General features: G+C 37.5%; 2 protein-coding genes across 2 annotated transcripts in view; one reads left to right on the forward strand and one right to left on the reverse strand.

Moving 5' to 3' along the window:
• Window positions 1–25,575, forward strand: part of CHSY3 (chondroitin sulfate synthase 3) — a 297,839-nt gene that overhangs the window by 138,446 nt on the left and 133,818 nt on the right. The gene's annotated exons all lie outside the window — the stretch shown is intronic.
• LOC103014691 (40S ribosomal protein S4, X isoform-like) lies at window positions 17,745–18,571 on the reverse strand. Its single transcript, XM_007188575.2, has one exon. The coding sequence runs from the start codon at window positions 18,568–18,570 to the stop codon at window positions 17,776–17,778; it is 795 nt and encodes a 264-aa protein (XP_007188637.1). The 5' UTR covers window position 18,571; the 3' UTR covers window positions 17,745–17,775.

Consider the following 25,575-nt stretch of genomic DNA (forward strand, 5'->3'; position numbering starts at 1 on the left):
CATTAAATGGCTAACGTATGCCAAGTTTTGGAATGCAGCCTACCATATTACCCATCCCTAGCACTCAATAAGTATTAGCTTTTAACGTTATGAGAATAATGAAGTGTTTGTTATTAATAAATACTAGCTGTTAATATTATGTGAATGCTGAAGTGTTTTACTGCAGCCAGACCCCAGCGATTGTGAGAGGCTAGGCTGTGTTGCTGGGGGAGTATACCAGTTTGTCTTCTGGGCCTGGGGGCTTTCTGTTCCTAGTGAATGTAGTCAGTCACCTGGGGCACTTACTTCTCCAAGCGGATGGATGGGGTCTGGAGATGTGGCTGGGTGAGCATGGTAACTCTTTCTCTCTCCAAGTGTGTGTAGAGGTGGAGGGCTACCAGCTACTCCAATCTGACGTGACAGCTCTTCACCCTACTGGGAGTGTGTCTGCCTATGGATCTCTATATTCTGTCATTTGTAGGGACTTATGATGAGAAAGTGAAGTGCAGCCTATTCTCTGACCCACTTCTTGAGCAGATCCTCAGTGGTTGCTTCTAATGTGAATTGCATAATCCTATTTGACAAACAATTGTGTAATTATTCTTTCTTTTTTTAATTTATTTTTTTAAACAGCAGGTTCTTATTAGTTATCCATTTTATACATATAAGTGTGTATATGTCAATCCCAATCTCCCAGTTCATCACACCAATACCCCTCCCCCCCCAACACTTTCCCCCCTTGGTGTCCATACGTTTGTTCTCTATATCTGTGTGTCAATTTCTGCCCTGCAAACCGGTTCATCTGTACCATTTTTCTAGGTTCCACATTTATGTGTTAATATATGATATTTGTTTTTCTCTTTCTGACTTATTTCACTCTGTATGACAGTCTCTAGATCCATCCACGTCTCTACAAACGACTCAATTTCGTTCCTTTTTATGGCTGAGTAATATTCCATTGTATATATGTACCACATCTTCTTTATCCATTTGTTTCTCAATGGGCATTTAGGTTGCTTCCATGACCTGGCTATTGTAAATTGTGCTACAGTGAACATTGGGGTGCATGTGTCTTTTTGAATTATGGTTTTCTCTGGGTATATGCCCAGTACTGGGATTGCTGGGTCATATGGTAATTCTATTTTTAGTTTTTTAAGGAACCTCCATACTGTTCTCCATAGTGGCTGTATCAATTTACATTCCCACCAACAGTGCAAGAGGGTTCCCTTTTTTCCACACCCTCTCCAGCATTTGTTGTTTGTAGATTTTCCAATGATGCTCATTCTAACTGGTGTGAGGTGATACCTCATTGTAGTTTTGATTTGCATTTCTCTAATAGTTAGTGATGTTGAGCAGCTTCTCATGTGCTTCTTGGTCATGTGTATGTCTTTGGAGAAATGTCTATTTAGGTCTTCTACCCATTTTTGGATTGGGTTGTTTGTTTTTTTAGTATTGAGCTGCATGAGCTGTTTATATATTTTGGAGATTAATCCTTTATCCGTTGATTCATTTGCAAATAATTTCTCCCATTCTGAGGGTTGTCTTTTCGTCTTGTTTGTAGTTTCCTTTGCTTTGCAAAAGCTTTTAAGTTTCATTAGGTCCCATTTGTTTATTTTTGTTTTTATTTCCATTACTCTAGGAGGTGGATCAAAAATGATCTTGCTGTGATTTATGTCAAAGAGTGTTCTTCATATGTTTTCCTCTAAGAGTTTTATAGTGTCTGGTCTTACATTTAGGCCTCTAATCCATTTTGAGTCTATTTTTGTGTATGGTGTTAGGGAGTGTGCTAATTTCATTCTTTTACATGTAACTGTCCAGTTTTCCCAGCACCACTTATTGAAGAGACTGTCTTTTCTCCATTGTATATCCTTGCCTCCTTTGTCATAGATTAGTTGACCATAGGCGTGTGGGTTTATCTCTGGGCTTTCTGTCCTGTTCCATTGATCTGTATTTCTGTTTCTGTGCCAGTACCATATTGTCTTGACTACTGTAGCTTTGTAGTATAGTCTGAAGTCAGGGAGTCTGATTCCTCCAGCTCCGTTTTCTTCCCTCAAAACTGCTTTGGCCATTCGGGGTCTTTTGTGTCTCCATACAAATTTTCAGGTTTTTTGTTCTAGTTCTGTAAAGAATGCCATTGGTAATTTGATAGGGATTGCATTGAATCTGTAGATTGCTTTGGGTAGTATACTCATTTTCACAATGTTGATTCTTCCAATCCAAGAACATGGTGTATCTCTCCATTTGTTGATATCATCTTTAATTTCTTTCATCAGTGTCTTATAGTTTTCTGCATACATGTATTTTGTCTCCCTAGGTAGGTTTATTCCTAGGTATTTTATTCTTTTTGTTGCAATGGTAAATGGGAGTGTTTCCTTAATTTCACTCTCGGATTTTTCATCATTAGTGTATAGGAATGCAAGAGATTTCTGTGCATTAATTTTGTATCCTGCAACTTTACCAAATTCATTGATTATCTCTAGTAGTTTTCTGGTGGCGTCTTTAGGATTCTCTATGTATAGTATGTCATCTGCAAACAGTGACAGTTTTACTTGTTCTTGTCCAATCTGTATTCCTGTTATTTCTTTTTCTTCTCTGATTGCTGTGGCTAGGAGTTCCAAAACTGTTGAATAATAGTGGTGAGAGTGGGCATCCTTGTCTTGTTCCTGATCTTAGAGGAAATGCTCTAAGTGTTCCTTCCTCTGCAATTTTTTAGAAGAGTTTGAGAAGGATGGGTGTTAGCTCTTCTCTAAATGTTCAATAGAATTCACCCGTGAAGCCATCTGGTCCTGGACTTTGTTTGTTGGAAGATTTTTAATCACAGTTTCAATTTCATTACTTGTGATTGGTGTGTTCATATTTTCTATTTCTTCCTGGTTCAGTCTTAGAAGGTTATACCTTTCTAAGAATTTGTCCATTTCTTCCAAGTAGTCCATTTTACTGGCATAGAGTTGCTTGTAGTAGTCTTTTAGGATGCTTTGTATTTCTGTGGTGTCTGTTGTAACTTCTCCTTTTTCGTATCTAATTTTATTGATTTCTCTCCCTCTTTTTCTTGATGAGTCTGGCTAATGGTTTATCAATTTTGTTTATCTTCTCAAAGAACCAGCTTTTAGTTTTATTGATTTTTGCTATTGTTTTCTTTGTTTCTATTTCATTTATTTCTGCTCTGATCTTTATGATTTCTTTCCTTCTGCTAACTTTGGGTTTTGTTTGTTCTTCTTTCTCGGGTTCCTTTAGGTGTAAAGTTAGGTTGTTTATTTGAGATGTTTGTTGTTTCTTGAGGTAGGATTTTATTGCTATAAGCTTCCCTCTTAGAACTGCTTTTGCTGCATCCCATAGGTTTTGGATTGTCGTGTTTTCATTGTCATTTGTTTCTAGGTAGTTTTTGATTTTCTCTTTGATTTCTTCAGTGATCTCTTGGTTATTTAGTAACGTATTGTTTAGCCTCCATGTGTTTGTGTTTTTTACGTTGTTTTCGCTGTAATTGATTTCTAACCTCATAGCATTGTGGTCAGAAAAGATGCTAGATATGATTTCACTTTTCTTAAATTTACTGAGGCTTGATTTGTGACCCAAGATGTGATCTATCCTGGAGAATGTTCCGTGCACACTTGAGAAGAAAGTGTAATCTACTGTTTTGGATGGAATGTCCTATAAATATCAATTAAATCTATCTGGTCTGTTGTGTCATATAAAGCTTGTGTTTCCTTATTAATTTTCTGTTTGGATGATCTGTCGATTGGTGTAAGTGAGGTGTTAAAGTCCCCCACTATTATTGTGTTACTGTCAATTTCCTCTTTTATAGCTGTTAGCAGTTGCCTTATGTATTGAGGTGCTCCTATGTTGGGTGCATATATATTTATAATTGTTACATCGTCTTCTTGGATTGATTCCTTGATCATTATGTAGTGTCCTTCCTTATCTCTTGTAACATTCTCTATTTTAAAGTCTCTTTTATTTGATATGAGTATTGCTACTCCAGCTTTCTTTTGATTTCCATTTGCATGGAATATCTTTTTCCATCCCCTCACTTTCAGTCTGTATGTGTCCCTAGGTCTGAAGTGGGTCTCTTGTAGACAGCATACATATGGGTATTGTTTTTGTATCCATTCAGTGAGCCTGTGTCTTTTGCTTGGAGCATTTAATCCATTCACATTTAAGGTAATTATCAATATGTATGTTCCTATTACCATTTTCTTAATTGTTTTGGGTTTGTTTTTGTAGGTCCTTTTCTTCTCTTGTGTTTCCCACTTAGAGAAGTTCCTTTAGCATTTGTTGTAGAGATGGTTTGGTGGTGCTGAATTCTCTTAGCTTTTGCCTGTCTGTAAAGCTTTTGATTTCTCCATCAAATCTGAATGAGATCCTTGCTGGGTAGAGTAATCTTGGTTGTAGGTTCTTCCCTTTCATCACTTTAAGTATGTCATGCCACTCCCTTCTGGCTTGTAGTTTCTGCTGAGACATCAGCAGTTAACCTTATGGGAGTTCCCTTGTATGTTATTTGTCGTTTTTCCCTTGCTGCTTTCAATAATTTTTCTTTGTCTTTAATTTTTACCAATTTGATTACTATGTGTCTTTGCGTGCTTCTCCTTGGGTTTATCCTGTATGGAACTCTCTGCACTTACTGGACTTGGGTGGCTATTTCCTTTCCCATGTTAAGGAAGTTTTCGACTATAATCTCTTCAAATATTTTCTCTGGTCCTTTCTCTCTCTCTTCTCCTTCTGGGACCCCTATAATGTGAATGTTGTTGCATTTAATGTTGTCCCAGAGGTCTCTTAGAATGTCTTCATTTCTTTTCATTCTGTTTTCTTTATTCTGTTCCTTAGCAGTGAATTCCACCTTTCTGTCTTCCAGGTCACTTCTCTGTTCTTCTGCCTCAGTTATTCTGCTATTGATTCCTTCTAGTGTATTTTTCATTTCAGTTATTGTACTGTATATCTCTGTCTGTTTGTTCTTTAATTCTTGTAGGTTTTTGTTAAACATTTCTTGCATCTTCTCAATCTTTGCCTCCATTCTTTTTCCGAGGTCCTGGCTCATCTTCACTATCATTATTCTTAATTCTATTTCTGGAAGGTTTCCTATCTCCACTTCATTTAGTTATTTTTCTGGGGTTTTGTCTTGTTCCTTCATCTGGTACCTAGTCCTGTGCCTTTTCATCTTGTCTATCTTTCTGTGAACGTGGTCTTCGTTCCACAGGCTGCAGAACTGTAGTTCTTGCTTTTGCTGTCTGCCGTCTGGTGGATGAGGCTATCTAAGAGGCTTGTGCAAGTTTCCCGATGGGAGGGACTGGCGGTGGGTCGAGCTGGCTGTTGCTAGCTCAGTTAAACTTTAATCTGCTTGTCTGCTGATGGGTGGGGCTGGGTTCCCTCCCTGTTGGTTGTTTCGCCTGGGGCGACCCAGCACTGGAGCCTACTCGGGCTCTTTGGTGGGGCTAATGGCGGAGTCTGGGAGGGCCCACACGGAGGAGTACTTCACAGAACTTCTGCTGCCAGTGTCCTTGTCCTCACGGTGAGCCACAGCCACCGCCCCCTCTGCAGGAGACCCTCCAACACTAGCAGGTAGGTTGGTTCAGTCTCCCCTGGGGTCACTGCTCCTTCCCCTGGGTCCTGATGCACACACTACTTTGTGTGTGCCCTCCAAGAGTAGAATCTCTGTTTCCCCCAGTCCTGTCAACGTCCTGCAATTAAATCCTACTAGCCTTCAAAGTCTGATTCTCTAGGAATTCCTCCTCCTGTTGCCTGACCTCCAGGTTGGGAAGCCTGACGTGGGGCTCAGAATCTTCACTCCAGTGGGTGGACTTCTGTGGTATAAGTGTTCTCCAGTCTGTGAGTCACCCACCCAGCAGTTATGGGATTTGATATTATTGTGGTTGCACCCCTCCTACTGTCTCATTGTGGCTTCTCCTTTGTCTTTGGTTGTGGGGTATCTTTTTTGGTGAATTCCAGTGTCTTCCTGTTGATGATTGTTCAGCAGTTAGTTGTGATTCCAGTGCTCTTGCAAGAGGGAGTGCCCTATTCCCACAGCATGGTGCTGTCTCTCTTTCCTAGTCTTCTCTAAGTACCTTTTATGCACCCTACTCCTCTCCTCAGGGATTTTGCACTTGGTGTTCTTTTGTCTGAGATTCTCCCCCCTCACTCTTTGTCATCTAACTAGCATCTCTTCCCCTTCAGAGCCCAGCTTCAGTGAATCACGATTGTGTAATATTGACATAACCTTTTCTCTTCCACTCAGTCATAGTATCAATATTTGCCCCTTGTCAAGTGGTCATTTTTAGCTATGGATATATGGCAATCTACAAAAGTGTTATAAAGATAAGATCCTTGTTTCTATTCTGTAGTTTAGGATATGTGGCTATAATGTCTAAATAGATCTGTTAATACCACAGAGTATAGGTTTTTCCTCGTGAGCTGAGGGTTTCATTAATATATTTAGAAAGAAGAGTTGGGAACAACTGGAAAACATCCTAAGTCCTTGGCTTTTTTGATGAAATTCTAGAAGAGACAGAAGAGTGTCTTCACCTATTACTTAGATGAGCTTTCTTAATTATTTTCATGGTATCAAATAGTGTCCTGAAGGGCAGAAAATGAGAATGAGAAAATGAGAAGATACAGGTACCCTAATAGCATCATTGTGTTCTCTCCACATCCCAAAGAATATTTTGAATAGGAGATTGGTTGCACAGCTGCAGCAGCTGCCGCTAGAAGCACTGTGTTGGGAGTGCACTCAGTTTTCCAAGCAGGGTGCCAGTGAGGCTCAGGCATTTTGAAGAGTTGATGTGTTCAGTGTCTGAGCTCATGCAGGGTGATGGCAGTGGTGCTTTCACCCCTTCCCTGCAGAGCTTTCATTTTGGCAACTGATCACCAACACCTAGAAATGACATATGATAAAAATGATGCTGGTAGAAAGATCTGGAAGGGTGATGAGAATTGATGTTGATTCTCTTTCCCTTTTGAGCTCTTAAATATTCCTGTTGCCTGGAATTTAGTGCTCATTAAAACTCTCCTTGGTAGAGTAGAGAGGGGAATGCCTGTAATGCCCTATCTAAGGATTGAGGTTTGTGTGACATGCCTTGAAAACCTCATACTGTAATTTCTTTCCTCTGCACATCTAACTTCTCTGAGTTAGATGTAATTCATTGAGCCAGAAAGTATCTGATGGCATCAATTTGGCACTTAAACAAACTCTCTGACCCAGCTGGTTAAAGAAAGTTCTGGTTCATCAGAAATAAAAGTTTAAAAAATAAAAAAAAAATTTAAAAACTGAGTAATTCATTTGACAGCTCAGTGTTCAGTTCGATTTAAAATATGCTGCCCTTTTGTTAAAATGATAGCATTTCATTTACTGTGATTCCCATCTTTAGTCTTTTTTTTCCTTTTGCTTAAAGAGCTTTGGCTGAGTTGGGTAATAGCACTGTGTGAGAAAAAAGGAAATTTCAAAATTTTCCTTTGAGAGAAAGAAAAGGAATTTCCAAAGGAACCAAAGACAACTCTTCCCTGACCTCAGTAGAAGTGCAAAGGATAAAGGGAAGCTTGACTTTCTTTTTGTTTTACAGCTTGTTTCCACTTTAATTAAAAAAGAAACTAAGTTGTTACACACCTATCACATTCTCCTAAAGGGAAACAGAGTGCTTAAAGTAGTAGAGCTTAGTGATTTCGATCATGAATAAAATCCTGGTTCATTCCCTTCCTAGCTCTGTGGTCATGGGCAAGACTCTTAACCTGAGACTCAGTGTCCTCATATGTAAACTAAGAATAATAATTGTATCTGCATTATAGGATTGTTCAGAGGACCACATGAGTCAGTATACACAAAGCACATGGAACAATTTGCTTGTTGCATGGATGCACCATCTGTGTGTTTGTTAATGGTATTTCTTTTAAAGGAATCCACCTGAAATTATGGGGAAGTTTAAGTTCTTAGACTATATAAAATGAAATTATTTCTGAAGCTGTTTGTGAAAATATTTTATATTTATGATATCATGTGTAGTAAATTATTACTGAATAACTTCCAAATTATAACTAGGAAGCATGGTAATTAATAATTGTTCTCGTTGATATCATTGTTTTCTGAAATTAGAATGTTTTTCTTTCCTTTGGATGACTCAGTACAAGAACTACAGAAAACATGATGTGTTGAGTTTGGAAGGAAAGTGTTATCAATAATCCTGTATTTGTCATTAATAGCATAGGTGAATAATATCATTACTATTGGTAGCATGTTATTTCATTTGCAGAGCTGATAAAAAATTCACATTAAACGTTTGCATTCGTTAAATGATAATGCCTTTTAACGTAAATATAAAAAGACTAGTGGTAAAATCATCTATAATTCTTCGACTGCTTTCTCTTTGTATCTGTCTTATTAACTGTTGATGAAAACACCCATATCAAGGTGTTTACCTCATCCCTCAAATTCAACATACTCCAAACTTAAGTCCTCATCGTTTATGCCTATCTCCCTCTTTATACTGCCCCCCCTTGCCCTGCCTCCATCAGTACCTGTACACACAGTACCTCTGCTCAACTTCCTTGTCAGATGTGCCTTTGTTTTCCTAATCAACCAATCCCAGAGATTAGGTTGATTTGTAATGTAGTTTATTTGATTTATAATTTCTCTACATTACGTTCATTCAGCAGGCAACTAAATCTTGGTGAATGTTCCTTTAAAATAGCTCTTGTTTATATTCCTTCTATTTCACCACCATGGAAGGACTCTTGTTTATATCCCTTGTTTTCCATCACCTTTCATGACTTAAGACAGAGCCCTCAATTTCTGATTTTCTTCTTTCCATATAAACACTATATTCCACAACCTGTATTTGCAGATCAAATTACATTTTATTAGCAAATCCAGGTGTAAGATGCTCATTGTTTTAAAAATGTTGCATTGGTTAATTATCTTTTAGTTGTGGGTAGATGAAAAATGGACATGGAATGATAAAAATCATATCACTATCATAAAATAACATTAGAAGAAGTTAAGATTAATTGGCTAAAAGTAATTGAGATTGAGGTAGATATTAATTTTCTATTTATAGCTAATGCATTAGTTTCCTGTGGCAGTGCCTTAAAGCAGCAGAAACTTGTTCTCTCAGTTCTGGAGACCAGACTTCCAAAATCAAGGTGTCAGTATGTCTGTACTGCCTCTGGGGCTCTAGGAGAGACTCTGTTCTTTGTCTCTTCTAGTTTCTGGTTGTTGCCAGCTTCCTTGGCCTGAGGCCACATCTGTCTGCTTTATCTTCATTTGGCCTTCTCCTCTGTATCTGTTCTTTTCTGTGTCTCTTAAAAGGACACTTGTCTTTGGATTGAAGACCTGTAAGGTTTCATTTTAAGTGTCAACCTGGCTAGGCTATGATGCTCAGTGTTTGGACAAATGCTAGTTTAGGTGTTTCTGTGCAAATATTTTGTAGATGTGATTAAAATTTATTTTTAATCAGTTGATTTAAGAAAATGATCCTTAATAATGTGTGGGCCTCATGTAATTAGTTGAAGTCCTCAAGAGCAAAACTGGAGGTTTCCTGGAAAAGAAGGAATTCTGCATTAAGACTAACATAAATAACCTGCCTGCATTTCTAGTCTACTGGCCTGCACTATGATTTGAGACTCAAGACTGCATGAACTCTTAGTTAAATTTCTAGACCTACCGTATGGATTTTGGACTTGCTAGCCCCTACAATTACATGAGCTAATTCCTTAAAATTAATCAGTCAATCTCTGTCTCTCTCTGTCTTTGTCTCTCTCTCTGTCTCCCTGTATATCATCTGTCTATCTATCTATCTCCTACTGATTCTGTTTCACTGGAGAACTCTAATACAGGACTCAGCCAGATAATCCAGGTTGACCTCATCTCCAAATGCTTAACTTAGGTCCTTTGCAAAGACCCTTTATACAAATAAGGTAACATTCACAAGTTTCAGGGACTTGATGTGAATATCTTTTGGGGGGCATTCTTCTTCCTACCACAGCTACTCTGTAAATTAGGAATTCCTGATTCTACCTGAGGGATACCACAGAATATTAACAAGTTTTTAAGAGGTGAAACAATTCTTAAAAGAGGTATCAACACAAAACAATTTTATTCACATCAGAGAATGAATATGTAGGCCAGGTGGAATTTATAACAGAGAAGAATGTCTTAAGATGGATTAATGGTTTAATGAATTATAACTTTAAAGTTCATGCATATAGCTATATTTGTTAATTAAATCTAGAATCTGAGCCACATTTAAAAAATGAAAGTAATTTACAAGAAAATCCATCCTTCTACAAAGCAGAAACCCATTTCTAAATATTAGGCCTAGAGGTTAGCACATGTTATATTTGTTTTACTAATTTGCATATTTGCCAGAGGTTATGAAGAGTTTTTTTCCAGTGAATAAGTTATTCAGTCTCTTATATATCAGACTGAAATAAATATGATCATATTTTTTAAGGTATGTATTAATTCCCCTCTGCCTGTCCAATTTTTTTTTAAAGCATGTTGAAAAAGTACAGATTTTTTTCAGATGAGAGTCAGTGACCAAATAGAAAACAGATTTCCATTTAAAAATAATTTTGCATTCAGTGGATAATAAATAGCTTTTGGATTTTGTTGAATGTGGCTTCTTTTAGTATTCTTTTCTTTCTTATAATTCAAAATCTCTTCTTTTGAGATTCAACAATAAAACTTGGTCTTCTGTACAAAATGGCTACATCTGGTTTTTTGATTTTTAATTTTCTCACCTTTTTGAAACAACGTAAATTTTAAAGATTTTCTCACTATGTTCAAATAATCAGAGCAGTAGTTTTGTGACTATATGTCCACTGGCCTGAATCTCATCAGGTATTTGATTTGGGGGTGGTACAGAGAGCAGCTGAAAATGAAGAAAAGAAAGGACTCTCAGCATAAAGGGATAAGCTGTATGACTTTTAAAATAGCCTTTGGAGCTCAGCTTTCATCCACAAACTTGGACGTGTTTCAGTAGCACAATTTCCACTGTACTAAAATATTCTTCTTCTGACTTATTATTGTTGGGACATCTCAGACCTACCATTTGTGTAGTACTTTTGTATCTCCTCTCTTTCCTAAATTTCCATGTTCATTCCTCTTGAAAACCTGTCATTGTTCTTACTATTAAATATCTGATGAGAGTGTCCAATCTGTTTATGAAATTAGTATTTTCATTTCCTGGTTAATTAGGGAAGTGAGTACTGACCAGGAGGGTTTCTAACAGTACAGTCCGTGAGGATGACTCTAGGAGAACTCCCTCTTACTAAGTTGCCTCTTTTCAAACTCCAGAGAAAGAGATGTAAGAGGCTTGGCAAATTAACACAGAGATATGCTAAGGAAGACTTAGAAAACAACGGACTTGGCATTTGGGAGACAGTTTTTCATTAGCCCATAAGCTGATAGATATTCTTATCTAATAGTATTACTAACAATCATCTTTAGGTACATATAGTCTGTCAGAAACGTGCCAGGTGTTTTATGCATATTCTTTCCTGTCCCCTCAGCAGGTCTGTCAAGTAAGGATAAGGTCCATCTTACGTAGAGAAATTCAGGTCGACAGAGGGTAAGGAATTTGCACACAATTATACAGTGGCTGAGCCAGGACTGGAGGTGAAGTCTGTTTATTGTCAATAATTCTTCATTGGCCATCGTTTTGTGTTTGGAATAAAGGAGGTGGTTTTGAAATGATCTTTACTTGCTCTAAGCATGTTTCAGAAGCAAACCTACTTTTGTGACACATGTGAAGAATTTAGAAAATGTTCAATAATTTTACTTAATTTGGGAAACAGATGAAAGTCTTGTCTGCTGTTCATTGACTTCACATTTAACATAATGAATATATGATGTTTAAATCTACATATGCCTGAATCTTCATCTAGAATCAACTCTGAGAAAGTTCCCAAGGGCAAGGGCTGCTTCCAGAATTCTTCCAAATACTTCGCAGGGTCTAGAAAGTTACGTCCAAGCAAAGTCATTTACCATGAGAAAAGAGACAAAGCTGGATAGGTTACCAAATAAGCATGCTGCATAGGAAACACAATTTTCTTTTCCCTTCTGCTGATGCTGCCTTTGTGTTAAGTTTAAGGAAGTGTGCTTCTCTGGGTAGCTGCCTAGGGGGAATATCTTTATTTTGGACCATCAGAGATCCTCGTATAGTTTCTACTTTGCATACATCAGTTTGCAAGAGCAATTTCTTTTTTCTTCTTTTCTTTACTCTGTGCACAATAATTTCCTGCGTATGCTGTGAACAGAACTTGTTTTCTGTAACTCATTCATCTGGAAGAAGTCCATTATTTTGCTGCTACCGAGTCAACAGATGCAAATGCCTCAGAACAACTGAATTTATTTAAAAATCTGTTGTCTTTTTGTGATGGTTGTTTGGGTTTGCCTTTAAAATATGAACTTAGTGTTCAGGATTTTGAAAGAATAAATTCACTTTGGAGGAAGAACGCTGTTGCGTTCTTTTCTTCTTTACAAACCAGTTCTAAATGTCAAAATAACAACTTTGACATTTAGAACTGGTTTGTAAAGTCCTCTCTTAACAATGTTTGAATATTTATTGAAGAATTGATAGTAGCTCTTAGCCTGTATCTAATGCTAATAAAAAACTAACAGACAAAAAAAAAAAAAAACAGGCCATGTAGTTCAGTGACTTCCTTTCCATAGAAAATCCTGATTATGGGCAATTTGAAGGCACTTCATGTAAAATGAGGTTGCTTGTTAGTGGTTGTGTGGAGTAGTTCACTAAGGTCCATCCATTATATGCCTCTTTCTTCTTTCTTGGGGCAGCTTCTTGTCCTTGGATGCATCTGACAAACTGGCGGAGATCACAGACTACCAAAGACTGTCCCTGGGAATCTTACTGATTAACTTAATAGTCAAGAAAAGCTGGTTAAGTGTAAAGCTGGTCAGGAAAATCTGGTTAAGTGTAAGCTATCACTACTGTTTCACTACAGTGTAAAAGGACCAGAGAAGGAAGTACTTCTAGTCTTACATTTAACCCAATTTGTTAATATAGTCCTAAATTTATTGTCTGATATCATTGTTTAATCACATCTATTCATCAACTTTTCCATTTTGGTGAGAGTCCAACTTCCTAAACTGAAATGTCTGGTTCACACAGCGTACCCTCCCTTGTCATATTGGTTCAGGGCCCACAATTTTCCTAATTCTAAACAATTCCCTTATTCATTCTGCTTTATATTATATTAAGTTCTCCCCAATGTGCTTTTAGTTGAATTGCATTAACTCATTTGTCCCAAACGCATACTGGCTCCTTCCATGGAAAATAAACCCAAAATTGGACACACAATGTCCTGAGGCTGCACCAAGACAAAAAGTCACGAATCTTTGCTCTCATTTCTTCATACTTCGTCACATCAGCCTTTTCTACCACTGCTGTGAGAGATTTCTGCTAATCATTACTTCTATTTTAATATCCCTATAAATATTTCTTCTCTTTTATCATAATCTAGAAGATACATAGGTGATTATTGAGCTTCTACCAAAGTCTTCTATCCCTTTTGATTTCACATACAACCATGCTGGGTGTTATTTTGGAACATTTGAGTATGATCTTTTTCTCCCCCCTTCACTCCCCCACACCCCCGCCAAGATGATAGAGCATGATGAGGACATAGAAGTTACTTGGTCAACCTCCTTCCTTTTGAAAAATAAGAGAACTAAGGGGCATCAAAGTTAAGTGACTTGTCCAAATATCTACAACTAATTAGTAACAGAGATGAAATTTGAACTTAAGACCCCTTACTGTAAGTCCAGTATTATTTCTGTACTGTTCCACTCTCAAAACAAAATGGAACTTGGGTGTTTGGTACAGTGCAGTTTGACTACCCCAAAAGGAATGTGAGGAAAAAACCAAAACGTAGGTTTCCTCAGAACGCCAATAATTTCACCCAATCCTCAGGCAGGCAAAGCTTTATTTAGCTTACTTCTTTGCTTTTATAAGTTATATTTAACTGGCAGAAGCACTTTGACTTTTTTCAGGTGATTTTCATGATATAATCTAGCTTTTCTATGAAGAAAATAAGGAATCATCTGCTCTGGGTGTCCTGGGAAAGACCTAAAATGCAGGCAAGTCAGTAAGGCTAGGCGCATCCTCATAGGTCTGATGCTTCTCAGCACCATTCAGGGTCCAGGGTCATCACAGGCTCCTGGTGGCCAATTCAGTGAGGGTGCTGTTTTATCCTATGCTGGATGACTGCCAGCCAGACCAGGGTGCTAGATTCCTTTTTAGTGATCTGCTAATATAAGAAACGTGTTTCATATAATAGTGCTTCAGAATTTTGTGAATTAACACTTGTTTCTCATCTTGCTTGCATTTCATTTTTATTGTTTTAAAATATATTTTGTACAACATGTGTTGTAGTGACTTTGGATGGGACATGGTTCTTTACTAAAGCTGTCCCATGATAGTTTCGCAAAACTCACAAGCAGGACTTTCAAATAACAGTGAAATATCCCCCCTTCCTAAAGCCTTCTCTAATTCCACTGGCCGAATAGTTCTCTTCCTCTTCAGCATTATAATCATTGAATATTTGTACATTTTTGTATGAATTTAACACTTTCTACGTTTTTTATTAGTTATGTTTCTATAGTTCTGTTTTATAATAGGTTTTGAGCACAGAGACCGTTTATAAAATTGGCATATCCTTTACAAACTTAGTAGAATGGTTTGCATGCAGTGGGTACTCAAATATTTTCTGATTGAATGACTCTTTGAGATAATAAAATTTCGTTCCCTCTCCCAGCTTCTCAATTAGCTATGTAATAAAAACGAGAGTGTTTATATAAAACAGACTTTTTAGTGGTAGAAATGTGCATTTAGAAGATTTGAAGCTGTTTCTAGTATATAAGTAGGAGGGAGATCAGAGGGAAACCAGTCTTGAGTAACTAGATGAAGTAATTGTTATTCTTAGGTGGAAATTTGGAATTAATTATGTTCCCCCTCAATCCTTATCTTACATGGAAAAAACTGTGGCAGTCTAAGCATGACCAAAGGTATTATTTCAAAGTGTCATTTAGCTATATGATTATGTTCTGGTGGAACAAACTACAAATTCAATAGAGTATGGGCCAACCTGACATCTCAAACTCCTTCTTGAGATTTTCCTCACATTCATTGTCATTTTGAAATGGAAACATGTCATGGTATGTGGTGAGGCAGAAGACACTGATGGGTGCCTGTACACAAAGAACCCTACAAAGGGGCTTTTACTTTGGGAGTTACCATAGCTGGGCCGTATTATACCAGTTAAAGTCAACATTAAGTCAGTACGTTGATGAGGAATCTTCTTGGATCAAAGTAAACTCACTGAGACTGATGCCAAAATACAGCTTATTAATTAAAAATAATATGTACAATGTTAAGTCCAACATATTTACATCAGTGATCACTACATTCTTTGCCTGTAAGCAATTGTCTGGGATGCTAAATTGTAACAAGAATGTTGCTTGTTGAAACAGAGAATAAAAAGAACACTTAATAAAGGGGCATTGACATTGAAGTGACTAGTTCATTCTGTATCCAAGTAGAAAGCTACTAGATATTTTTATGGAGAGCATGAAATATGAAAATGGTAAGTTGTGTGACTCAAGTATTTGATACCATCAGAATCAGACTATGAAACTCTCCTGGATCCATCTATATTTTTAAGGCTATACCTGCCAATTAGACAGATTCTTATAGGGGTATGAAGGACATTCTATTTTCTGGATTTTTTTTTCATAGCTTCTCATGCCAAGTTTTGTTCTTGTGGCTTTACTTTTCTCTCCTCCTAGCTAAATTGACCATCCTCATGTTCTTGCCATCTTTGCTCTAAGCAGTTTATTAGGTCCCACTTTCTTTGATATGATAATTTAAATGCCAGATTGTGATTGAGATATACACACTACTATATATAAAATAGATAACCTACTGTATAGCACAGGGAACTCTGCTCAATACTCTGTAATGACCTATATGGGAAAAGAATCTAAAAAAGAGTATATGTATATTTATAACTGATTCAGTTAGCTGTGCACCTGAAACTAACACAACATTTAAATCAGCTCTACTCCAATAAAAATTCATCCTGAGGTTATGAGCCATGTGGCTAGATGGGAAGAAGGTATTTCAGGCCCAGGAAAAATTCAGAGCAAAGGTCCTGGCTTGTGCCTGGATTATTCTGAGAATAAGGAAAAGGTTAGTATGGCTAGTAGGCACTGAGCAAGAAGGAGAAATATAGGAGATGATGTGTTAAAATACCACAGTGGGGCAATGCATGAAGCTGGGAATCCATTAATCCTTGGAGGAGACGACGATGCTTGGATTGGAGTGGCAATAGTACTGGTGGTAAGAAGTCGTTAAATGGTGGATATGTCTTGAAGAGAGTCAACAGGATTTGCTGATGGATTGGATGTGGTGTGTGGGAGAAAGGCAGGAGTCAAAGATGACTCCAAATATTTTGACCTGACCAACTGGAAAGATAGGGTTGCCACTGAGATGAGAAGGACGACGTGGAAAGCAATTTTTTCTCCTGTCTTGTTCAGCCATGCAAGTACGGAGTAAGTGCCGCCTGGATGTATTCACAGATATGTTTTCAAAAAAGGAGTAAGTGAATCAAGAGAGTGACAACAGTTGAGGGCGTATTTTATTATAACAATTATAGTAATGGACCATGGATTTTAAGGTAAGTAAGGAGGGAAGTGAGGGCATAAGTAAAATGCTAATGGGATCAATCAATTGTTGGTCCTGGAGGTGTTGAATAATTGTGGTGGTACTAAAAGAGTGAGTTGGAATGATAGAAGATGATGGTCATAGAATGGGATAATGGAAAATGAAATTATGGATGGGTTGCATTTATTTGTAATAAGAGCATATGGCTTGGAAGTGAAGGGTTAAGATAAAGTAGTGATAAGATCATTATATTATTAGAGGTGAAGAGGTCAAGGATTTGAGAGGCCAGAGTATTGGGAAGCTGGTTTTAGTGGATGTTGATATTACAAAGAATTATGACAGCATTGAAGATATTTGCAGGAAACTAGGAGCTAAAATTTTCAAGCATTGAGCGTCAGTGGTCCAGATTTGCCGTAGCTGACCGTGACAAGGAGGGATAGCAGACATAATTTGATGACAGGACATGCAAAACTGGGTATTTCTGTAGAGGAAAGATGGGGGATATGTATAGTGGTAGTTAAGGCACCTACCAAACTTTTATACTTGGTGGTACTAAGCTTTAAGAGAAAACAGTCACTCCTCAAGAAGGTTCCAGGGAAAGTGGTGCCCTCGTGGGGGAGATGTTAGAGCAAGAAGACGAAAGGAATGGAATGTTTAGGGTAGAAGTTGAGAATATGAATTATGAATGTTGGCATATCTGCTTTTTTGACTCGATTGTGATCTCAGAGATGTAGACTGTATTTTATTCATCGTTGGGTTCCAAGAGCCTATCACAGTAAAGCATGGTTGAATGATTTAATGTTGTATAGGTTCCCCAAAATAATTTAGAACTCTTTAGAGAATAAATCTCAGCCATAGTTTAGGTTTGTGAAAGTTTAATGTTTGTCAGTCTATAAATAACTCTCCCAGTGAATAACTGGGTTCTCAGCTCATAAATGTCCAGGCATTTATTGTGTGTAGCTATTTAATATTTAAGTTGCCAGCACCTCTTCTCACCCCTTCTTCAGTGTGGCCTGTTTTCATGTTGAATTTAATTTCATTTGTAATTCTTTTTTTTTTTTAACACTAAAGAGGCTTTTAATTATGTAGTATTACCCATAAGTACAAAGACTTTCCCAATCACGTCACTTAGAGATCATTTTATCCACTGCTGTTTGGCTGCCAGTCTCTTGTCTCTCTCCTCAGCAATGGTAAGGCAGATACCCTTTCCACGAGGAAGAGAGATCCATGGTTTGTTGCCTTTGCCAATAACGAAAATGTTGGAGAGCCGGGTGGCAAAGCTATTGCCGTTGGCATCTTTCACATGAACTACGTCAAAAGAACCAGGATGTCTCTCCCGGTTAGTGATCACACCAATTCTTCCCAGGTTAGCACCTCCAGTCACCATGCACAGGTTACCAGTGTCAAATTTGTTGAAATCAGTAATCTTGCCAGTCTCCAAATCAATCTGAATGGTGTCATTCACCTTGATGAGGGGATCAGGGTAGCGGATGGTGCGAGCATCATGGGTCACCAGATGAGGGATTCCTTTTGTCCCCACAAAGATCTTTCTCACTTTGCATAACTTATACTTGGCCTCCTCAGGTGTAATACGATGAACAGCAAAGCGACCCTTGGTGTCATAGATCAGACGAAAATTCTCTCCAGTCTTGTCAATGCTGATGACATCCATAAAACCAGCAGGGTAGGTTATGTCAGTGCGGACCTTGCCATCAATCTTAGTGAAGTGCTGCATGCAGATCTTCTTTACTTCATCTCCTGTTAGGGCATATTTAAGTCTGTTCCTTAGGAAAATAATTAGGGGGAGACATTCCCTCAGCTTGTGGGGACCAGTAGATGGATGAGGAGCAAACACACCAGCCAGTTTATCCAGCATCCAATGCTTTGGAGCTACTACGCGCTTCAGGTGCTTCTTGGGACCACGAGCCATGGCTGCGCGAGGCACGGAAAGAGCTGTAATTCTTTATTGGTTCTCCAGCCAACAACTAATTGTCATTATCGTACACAGAGCACCACGAATTCCTGTTAATTAGCCCTATAATCGCAAGTGAAAGAATTGAATACACTTGAGTTTCCCATGAAAATTAAAAAATAAGATGGAAATCCACTAATTGCCTATTTCACTTTCAGAAGATTTTATAATTACTGGGGAGTCTCTCTGCTGCTTTGAATTGATGCCTCTGACTGTAAATTATGGTCCAGGTGCTCACAGGATGGGCCGTCTTCAGTTGTGCCAATTTCCTGTTTGTTAGTAGTTACCAGGAGAACACTGGGAGAAAAATACTACTCCTCCGAAGCAGGAAAGACTGTGTAACAAAATTTCTACTCCCTTTCCTCCCATAAAAATCTCTGAGTGTGGGGAATTCACTTAACATCCCTGGGTGTGTATTAGGAGGGATATGGCAGGGCAAAAGGGATGCCAAGCACAAAAGTCTGGATGGAAAATAGGAGAAAAGATCACACCATACTACATTTCTTTAAGAAGAACACAGTCTTGAATAGTATAATTCTATAAAAACATTTTCTGAAAGATTTCATCAGTTATGGTGGTATGTGATGTTTATAGTCAATTTGTAGTCTGCCACTATCAGGGTCTAGCTCAAAGAGCTGATCTTTCACTTTAGGTGAGCTGATAGAGCGTATTAAAATTAACTAACACTATTGACTGGCCAGTCTCTCAATGCCAGGTGCTGTGCTAAGCACTTTCTATGTATTATTTCATTGAGTCTTCACAATAACACTATGAGGCGGGTAATGTTGTTAAATATAATTTACAGTTAAACCAGAATCCAGAAGTAACTTTCCTAAGGTCACAGAGCTAAATAGGCGTCAAAGCCAGCAGAGCAGGCAGACTGACTTGAGAGCCCAGGCTGAACTGCCCCCTAAAGACATAGTTCCTCATTAACAATCTGTTCCAGAAGTAAGGCCTACATCAGTGTAATGATTTGCTAAAGCTCTTTCAGGTAGTCTTACGTATATTCATTCCCTGATTTGTTTACTGATCTGAAATATTTTATTGAGTCCTAATTATGTCAGTACCAGAAATGACCTTGGAAATCAAGTAGCCCAACTCTCTTTGCACCCTGCTGTCCTGCTACACTCTTCATGCACACTCAGGGATGTTAAGTGAATCCTCCACCAAGAGTTTTATATCAGGAAAGTGGGTAGAAATCTTGTTACATAGATTTATCAAAGGAATGCACATTGCAACTTAGAGTCTCGTTTCCAGTAAGAATTCATTAAAAATACATGATAAATGAGTGTAATTGAGATATTTTAGGTTAATGAAAATGCACAAATGCATAAAACTAGTTACTAGCAAAACCGGAACTGAAACCAGTGCAGTGTAACTCTAGGACAAGGCCTCCAAGAAATCTTTGGTACAAAAATGGAAAAATGAATAATCTGGTTTCTGGTGTTCTCTAACAAAGGTTAGAACAGATACACTTTAAAGAAGTGGCTTCATTTTTTTTTTTTAATAAATTTATTTATTTATTTATTTTTATTTTTGGCTGTGTGGGGTCTTCGTTTCTGTGCGAGGGCTTTCTTTAGTTGTGGCAAGCGGGGGCCACTCTTCATCGCGGTGCGCGGGCCTCTCACTATCGCGGCCTCTCTTGTTGCGGAGCACAGGCTCCAGACGTGCAGGCTCAGTAGTTGTGGCTCACGGGCCCAGTTGCTCCGCGGCATGTGGGATCCTCCCAGACCAGGGCTCGAACCCGTGTCCCCTTCATTGGCAGGCAGATTCTCAACCACTGTGCCACCAGGGAAGCCCCGAAGTGGCTTCTTGAATTGTCTGTTTACATGAAAAAGAATGGTGCCTGCAAAATGCACATATTCTTAAGAAGAATTTGAATATATATGTTTAACTGAATCACTTTGCTGTACACCAGCAACTAACACAACATTGTAAATCAACTATACTGCAATTTAAAAATGCACATATTCTTAAGGCATCTAAATTTCTGTAAACACTGAACAGAACAGCAAATACATACTTATTTTAAAGCAGGCTTTTTAAAAAATAAGGTACAGCTTGATACATATCTGAACAAAACTGAGTTTCTTAATTTGGGGGACTTACTATGAATTCTACCTTGGATGTAAATTTTTTTTTTTTTCTCTGTGATTTGTTCTAAATTTTCTTCTTATTCAGTATCAAAGACTCCAGAGCTCCTTATTTTCTGCAGATCATTTAGACACCTATTTCTTTCAAACACACATAGTCTCTACAGCATGACAAACTGTCCAAGTTAGCATTTTCAACCAACCTAATTCTACTATCTTTCCCCACAAATGATAGTAGTTGGAAGAAGTTGTGTTAAAGATTTGACAGTGTAAAACCCTGGAACTTATTCCCTCATTCATAAAGAGATATTTTCCCTTTTTCCTCCCAAACCTCCCTTCTGCCATCTTCACAGTATTGTTTTTCTACAGTTATGTATACCTTGGTTTACATTTACCATCTATTTTTCTCTATTACAGTCTGTTGCTAGTCGAAAAGGCTCAAAATGTGGCTTAAATTGACGAGAAAGATCCTTTTTAAATACTTAAATACTATTTAAGTAAAATTTATACAGGGATTTTGTATAGGAATGTTAGATGATTATTTGATTATGTCATAGTCTAAACTTTTAAGTCTAAAATATTCATAAATGAAAAAAATTCTCTAAATTGACTTTTTTTTTTTTTAAATTGACTTTTTGTAACCTTAAGGTTATAAGTAAAGTAGACTAAGAATTACTTTATTTTTTGTTAAGTTTTTAGAAAAGCAAAGACACTTGGTACCTTGCTTCTTTTTCATATTAGTGCTCTCAGTCCTGTTAACATTTTCATACTTTGTGAACAGCCAGGTTCTTCAAAAGGTAATTGTCAGAACTTGAGAAACATCTTTCCTTTCCATTTTAACCTGGGTATGCTCTCAGTGCAGATGTTTCTCTTCATTAGAATCATATATATAGATGAAGAACATATATATATTAATATTTGCTTTTATTATTTCATTTGGATTATTATTATGCACTCATCATTTAATGTTAAAAGAAAGGACAGCTATTAAACTAATAAAGCAATTTGAGTTGCCCCTAGAATTGATTATATTTGATTGGATTATAAAGGTACTTGCTAGTGAAGGCTGAGATATCTGATTTTCAGCCAAAAATTAGTCAAGATAAGGGCACAATGATTGAAAAGCAAAGACTTGGATGAATGAATTCTCCAAATCCAGATTTCCCTGGTTCATCACAGTAAGTTTTCCATTGATTTTGCTGTCTTAAAATCATCAAATTAAAAAATCTTCCAAGTACAAATGTGCAATTAACTACAGAAGTCATCGTGCAGTTTTGAAGTTATTAAATGAAGTTGATTTTATCGAAAGTTGAAACTGGATAATTTTAAGGTCAGTACTCAGTTATTTGGTGAAAGGCTCTACTCCTGACTTACTTATTACAGTTTTATAAAAATAAATTCAACTCTTACTACTTTGGTGAAATATAGATCTTCAATACTCTTGAAGTATTAATAAAAGTAAGATAAAACTCAGTGGTGTTAAAGCTGCCTTTAGCAACCAAAATAAAACTGGGTAGGAATAAGAACAGTTCAGATGTTGACTCCTTTCAAACTCAGATCTGTTTTATTTGTGCTTTGGTAAAGATTGGAAATCACTTTTATATGATTCTGTTTTATTTGCAGTGGGAAGGGTTTGGAGGTTTCATAGACGTGTTAAATGTTAATATGTTCATATATCTATATGTCTGTGCCTTTTAACTATCTATCTATCTATCTATATATATATTTTTTTTCAAGATGATACCAGCTTAACCATGTGGAATCCAATCTGATGCCCAACACTGACAATAAATTAATGCAATGTTCTCTTGGTAATAGCACTGTTGAAATACAGAGGGCCTCATAAGCACATTATTGTTTTTAAACTAATTGGAGAATCAGTAAAGGCCCATTTCTATTACTATACCAGAAGTAACACTTTTTAAGTAAAATATTAACTAATTCTTTGTGGCGTAGTCTTTTAAATTTAGATGTCTGCATGGAAATGAATGAAGGTTTCCATTCAAAATTAATTTTCCAACCTGTTATTTTCATATTGTCAGAAGAGGAATTGTGCCCATCCTCTGTACAGTTTGAACAGTATAAATAAATGAGTGAAAACATCCACCATGTCTGTGTGAGAAAACTAAGCAGTTTTATTTCACCTCATAGCACAGGACAAAATATAGCTGAGTAGAAAAATAGCACCATTGGCAAAATTGTATTGAAATCAACTGTAATAGTGTTCCCCACAATTTTCATGATAGAGAACATATTGTATATAGTTTTCAAAGCACATTCACTTTTATTTCTCATGTTATTCCCATAGCAGACTTCGCAAATAGGAGAAATGAGATACTGAGATTTGAAGTGACAAACCCAAGTTCGCAGAACTACTACGTAAAGAGCCATATTCTCCAAATGGAGATTAGACTTATTTAGTTCACCTGACTTTTTGTTGCCTTGTCTGTGTTCCAGTAAAATGATATCACATTGGACAATCTAACAGCTCACTTACGGCTGCTATGCAGCTATCGATGGTATAAGGTTGAGCTCTTAGTGTTGTGCCTACTGGAAGCTATGGTACACATTTCTAAAAGACACAGCAACACAGTTGAATAAAGCTGTAACAACACAGGGAAATAAGAGGATAGACTTGGATATAATTCATCTGGATATAAAGTAGCTCTCTTAAAATCTAGGAATTGCTGAAAATAAAATCTCGATATAATATGGAATTGCTACATAATCCCCCCAATAAGGTATATAAAAGATCCAACTGCATATGTATGAGAAATATTTGGAATACTCCTATTTATTGGTCCTGAAAATAGGAAACAGTTTGCCCTAGTAAATGCTCTTGGGAGAAGAAATAGTTTATTAAAGATTATGAGACTTCGTTCTGTTGATTTTTACGTTAAGCTAGTAGTGTCATAAATGTGAGTACTGCTACACAAAAATATCATTACTACATTTAGAATTTAATAGTTTTTTAATGCAATTGGAAGCTTTGCTTTTATACTAAATAAAAAGCTGAATTTCTGAGAGCAACCAATTGGCGTTAAATAAACAAATACATAATAATAATAATAAAAGAGAAGTCAGAAGGTGGGAATCGCTTATCAAGCTTTTTGACTTAATAGTCACATAACTTAGGACAGGTTACCCTGAGCTTCAATTTCAGCATTTGTAAATGAGAAAAGAATTCCTTTCTCACTGGAATGTGGTCAGAATGAAATAGAAAAAGGGCTATGAGACCGTTAACTCTCACATACATTGAAGTGCTATACCGTTTGTTTTAAAACAACTGCTGCGGGCTTCCCTGGTGGCGCAGTGGTTGAGAGTCTGCCTGCTAATGCAGGGGACGCGGGTTCGGGCCCTGGTCTGGGAGGATCCCACGTGCCGCGGAGCAGCTGGGCCCGTGAGCCACAATTGCTGAGCCTGCGCGTCTGGAGCCTGTGCCCCGCGACGGGAGGGGCCGCGGTGGAGAGGGGCCCGCGCACCGCGATGAAGAGTGGTCCCCGCACCGCGATGAAGAGTGGCCCCCGCTTGCCGCAACTGGAGAAGGCCCTCGCACGAACCGAAGACCCAACACAGCCAAAAATAAATAAATAAATAAATAAAATCAAGTAAAACTTTAAAAAAAAAAAAAAAAAAAACAACTGCTGCTGTTTTTCAACAACAGCAAAATGATATTATGGTACACATACCTTAAATGGGCATAAAATAATGCAGGCCCAGTGATACATCCAACTCATTATACTCTCCTTACTTTACAGGAAATATTCAAACCCTTTCCTTTTTGGTATAATTAAAATTACTCAAAAATTACAAAAATTTTTTTGTAAAACAATTAAAAACCTAAAATTACTACTACTATGTAGTAGTCCTCCCTCTATGGAAAAATATTCCTTTTTTATTTTTAACATCTTTATTGAGGTATAATTGCTTTACACTGTTGTGTTAGTTGCTGCTGTATAACAAAGTGAATCAGCTATACGTATACATATATCCCCATATCTCCTCCCTCTTGCGTCTCCCTCCCACCCTCCCTATCCCACCCCTCTAGGTGGTCACAAAGCACCGAGCTGGTCTCCCTGTGCTATGTGGCTGCTTCCCACTAGCTATCTGTTTTACATTTGGTAGTGTATATATGTCCATGCCACTCTCTCACTTTGTCCCAGCTTACCCTTCCCCCTCCCCATGTCGTCAAGTCCATTCTCCACGTCTGCATCTTTATTCCTGTCCTGCCCCTAGGTTCTTCAGAACCATTTTTGTTTCTAGATTCCATATATAAGTGTTAGCATACAGTATTTATTTTTCTTTTTCTGACTTACTTCACTCTGTATGACAGACTCTAGGTCCATCCACCTCACTACAAATAACTCAATTTCATTTCTTTTTATGGCTGAGTAATATTCCATTGTATATATGTGCCACATCTTCTTTATCCATTCATCTGTCAAAGGACACTAAGGTTGCTTCCATGTCCTGGCTATTGTAAATAGTGCTGCAGTGAACATTGTGGTACATGACTCTTTTTGAATTATGGTTTTCTTAGGGTATATGCCCAGTAGTGGGATTGCTGGGTCGTATGGTAGTTCTGTTTTTAGTTTTTTAAGGAACCTCCATACTGTTCTCCATAGTGGCTGTATCAATTTACATTCCCACCAACAGTGCAAGAGGGTTCCCTTTTCTCCACACCCTCTCCAGCATTTATTGTTTGTAGATTTTTTGATGATGGCCATTCTGAGTGGTGTGAGGTGATACCTCATTGTAGTTTTGGCTTGCATTTCTCTAATGATTAGTGATGTTGAGCATCCTTTCATGTGTTTGTTGGCAATCCATATATCTTCTTTGGAGAAATGTCTATTTAGGTCTTCTGCCCATT

This window comes from Balaenoptera acutorostrata, chromosome 2 (assembly GCF_949987535.1).
Source record: "Balaenoptera acutorostrata chromosome 2, mBalAcu1.1, whole genome shotgun sequence".
Lineage (NCBI taxonomy): Eukaryota > Metazoa > Chordata > Mammalia > Artiodactyla > Balaenopteridae > Balaenoptera > Balaenoptera acutorostrata.

What these genes read in the sequence shown, in the direction of transcription:
- LOC103014691 (XM_007188575.2), bottom strand. Translation starts at nt 18,570, where the DNA reads ATGGCTCGTGGTCCCAAGAAGCACCTGAAGCGCGTAGTAGCTCCAAAG.